Source organism: Mus caroli, chromosome 16, assembly GCF_900094665.2.
Source record: "Mus caroli chromosome 16, CAROLI_EIJ_v1.1, whole genome shotgun sequence".
In the NCBI taxonomy this organism is placed as follows: Eukaryota; Metazoa; Chordata; class Mammalia; order Rodentia; family Muridae; genus Mus; species Mus caroli.
Window position 1 is genome coordinate 54,690,746 of NC_034585.1, and position 1,672 is coordinate 54,692,417.

Sequence of the window (1,672 nt, forward strand, 5' to 3'; positions counted from 1 at the left end):
TTTTGGATAGCATTGGAAATGTAAATGAGGAAAATACCTAATTAAAAAAAATTAATTCTCAAAAAAAAGGGATGTATTTATCATCCTATTAAAAAGAGACTCACTGAATCTCGTTGTTACTGAATGTTGAACATTACTTTGGGAGCAACAGCTGAATCTTTGTACATTTTGTTAATGACTTCTATACTCAGTTAAAAATCATCTGTGAGAAAGTTAAGATGCAAACAATATGCTGTTACTAAAACTTGATATTCAGTTGCTGAAGAAATTTCTGAAACAAAGTTATCCTGCTGTTAAGATATTAAAGTCATTTCTGCAGTCAGCCATTGACTTTGTGTCTCTTCCTTTTTATTATGAGAGACAAATTTGGGAGGAGAAGTCACACAGCCCAATTTCAATGGAATATCGAATGAAACTTCACCAAATCTAGCTGTAGTTCCTTGTCTGAAGATGGCCAATTGTCTAGGACATCTTGCCATGTGTTAGTGTTTTCTCAAAATCCTGCCCCTGCTCATAGAGACTTTAGCAGCTGGTCACATTATGTTTACTTTGAGTGGTTACTGTAAATACATGGTGATAGTCTCTTAACAATAGGATTTATTATGGTATGTCTTTAAGTACTGCATAACTGTATGTTCACATGGAAAGTCCTTTGAACTTTAGTACTAAATTATAGTACTTTGAATTGTGTTCATCATTGTTGATTTTGACTTGCCTTCTCTTGGCTCCTTCTCTCCATCTTGAGTAGATGTGCTAAGAACCGTGTTGTCTGCTGTGTTCTTTGAAAAGGAAGAACTGCCTCTGTAAATATGTGCTAGGTCTGTGTATTGACACTGATTACATGCAAGCTTGAGGAGGGAGAACCATCCATTTGGAGTTTTGTTTTTGTATTTTTAGGTGATGGATGTGGACACACTGTACTAGGCCCTGAGAGTGGAACCCTTACATCCATCAACTACCCACATACCTATCCTAACAGCACTGTGTGTGAATGGGAGATTCGAGTCAGGACGGGAGAAAGGATTCGCATCAAATTCGGTGACTTTGACATTGAAGATTCTGATTATTGTCACCTTAATTACCTGAAAATCTTTAATGGAATTGGAGTCAGCAGAACGGAAATCGGTAAGGCATTAATGCATATTATCTATTGTTTCCTTAAGTTTTAAAACTGAAGCAGTTTTTGTTACTTAATACTAACTAACTGGCACATAAAACATTGTAGACAATGTAGACATCTCAAATTGTATCTTCTTTTGTGAAGACGGGATGCTAGTCTTATTAGCACATGGTTACCCTAGTACAAGATGCACATGGTACCCTCGTGTAAGACACACTTGGTTACTTTCATGCAGGATGCCACTGTACCGCTTCTAAGAAGGTAGATTTTATGGTCCCTTTGATCGTTTTATTTATAGTCAGAGGATTCGGATATAAGTGATGCATGGTCAGGACACAGTGTAGCACACTGATCATGGGTTTGGAATCCAAACTATTCTGAATTAAAGCCTAAATCTGCCATTAGCCTGCTGTGATCTGTTGGGATCACCTGACCACTGTTTTCTCAGTTATGCATGTGTGTGTGTGTGTGTGTGTGTGTGTGTGTGTGTGTGTGTGTGTGAAGAGCCTGGAACAATGTGTGGTTGCAGATTAGGTGCAAAGAACAGAATGA

The 1,672-nt window shown here is 37.7% G+C and overlaps 1 protein-coding gene across 4 annotated transcripts in view; it reads left to right on the forward strand.

Moving 5' to 3' along the window:
• Dcbld2 (discoidin, CUB and LCCL domain containing 2) overlaps window positions 1-1,672 on the forward strand; it is a 61,863-nt gene that overhangs the window by 13,624 nt on the left and 46,567 nt on the right. For all 4 annotated transcript variants that reach the window (XR_003835114.1, XM_021185350.1, XM_021185351.2 and 1 more), the window contains exon 2: window positions 898-1,125. Coding sequence is in view for 3 of the 4 variants with exons in the window: in XM_021185350.1 (XP_021041009.1) it covers window positions 898-1,125 (228 nt within the window). In the remaining variant the exon portion in view is untranslated. The remainder of the gene's footprint in view (window positions 1-897; window positions 1,126-1,672) is intronic.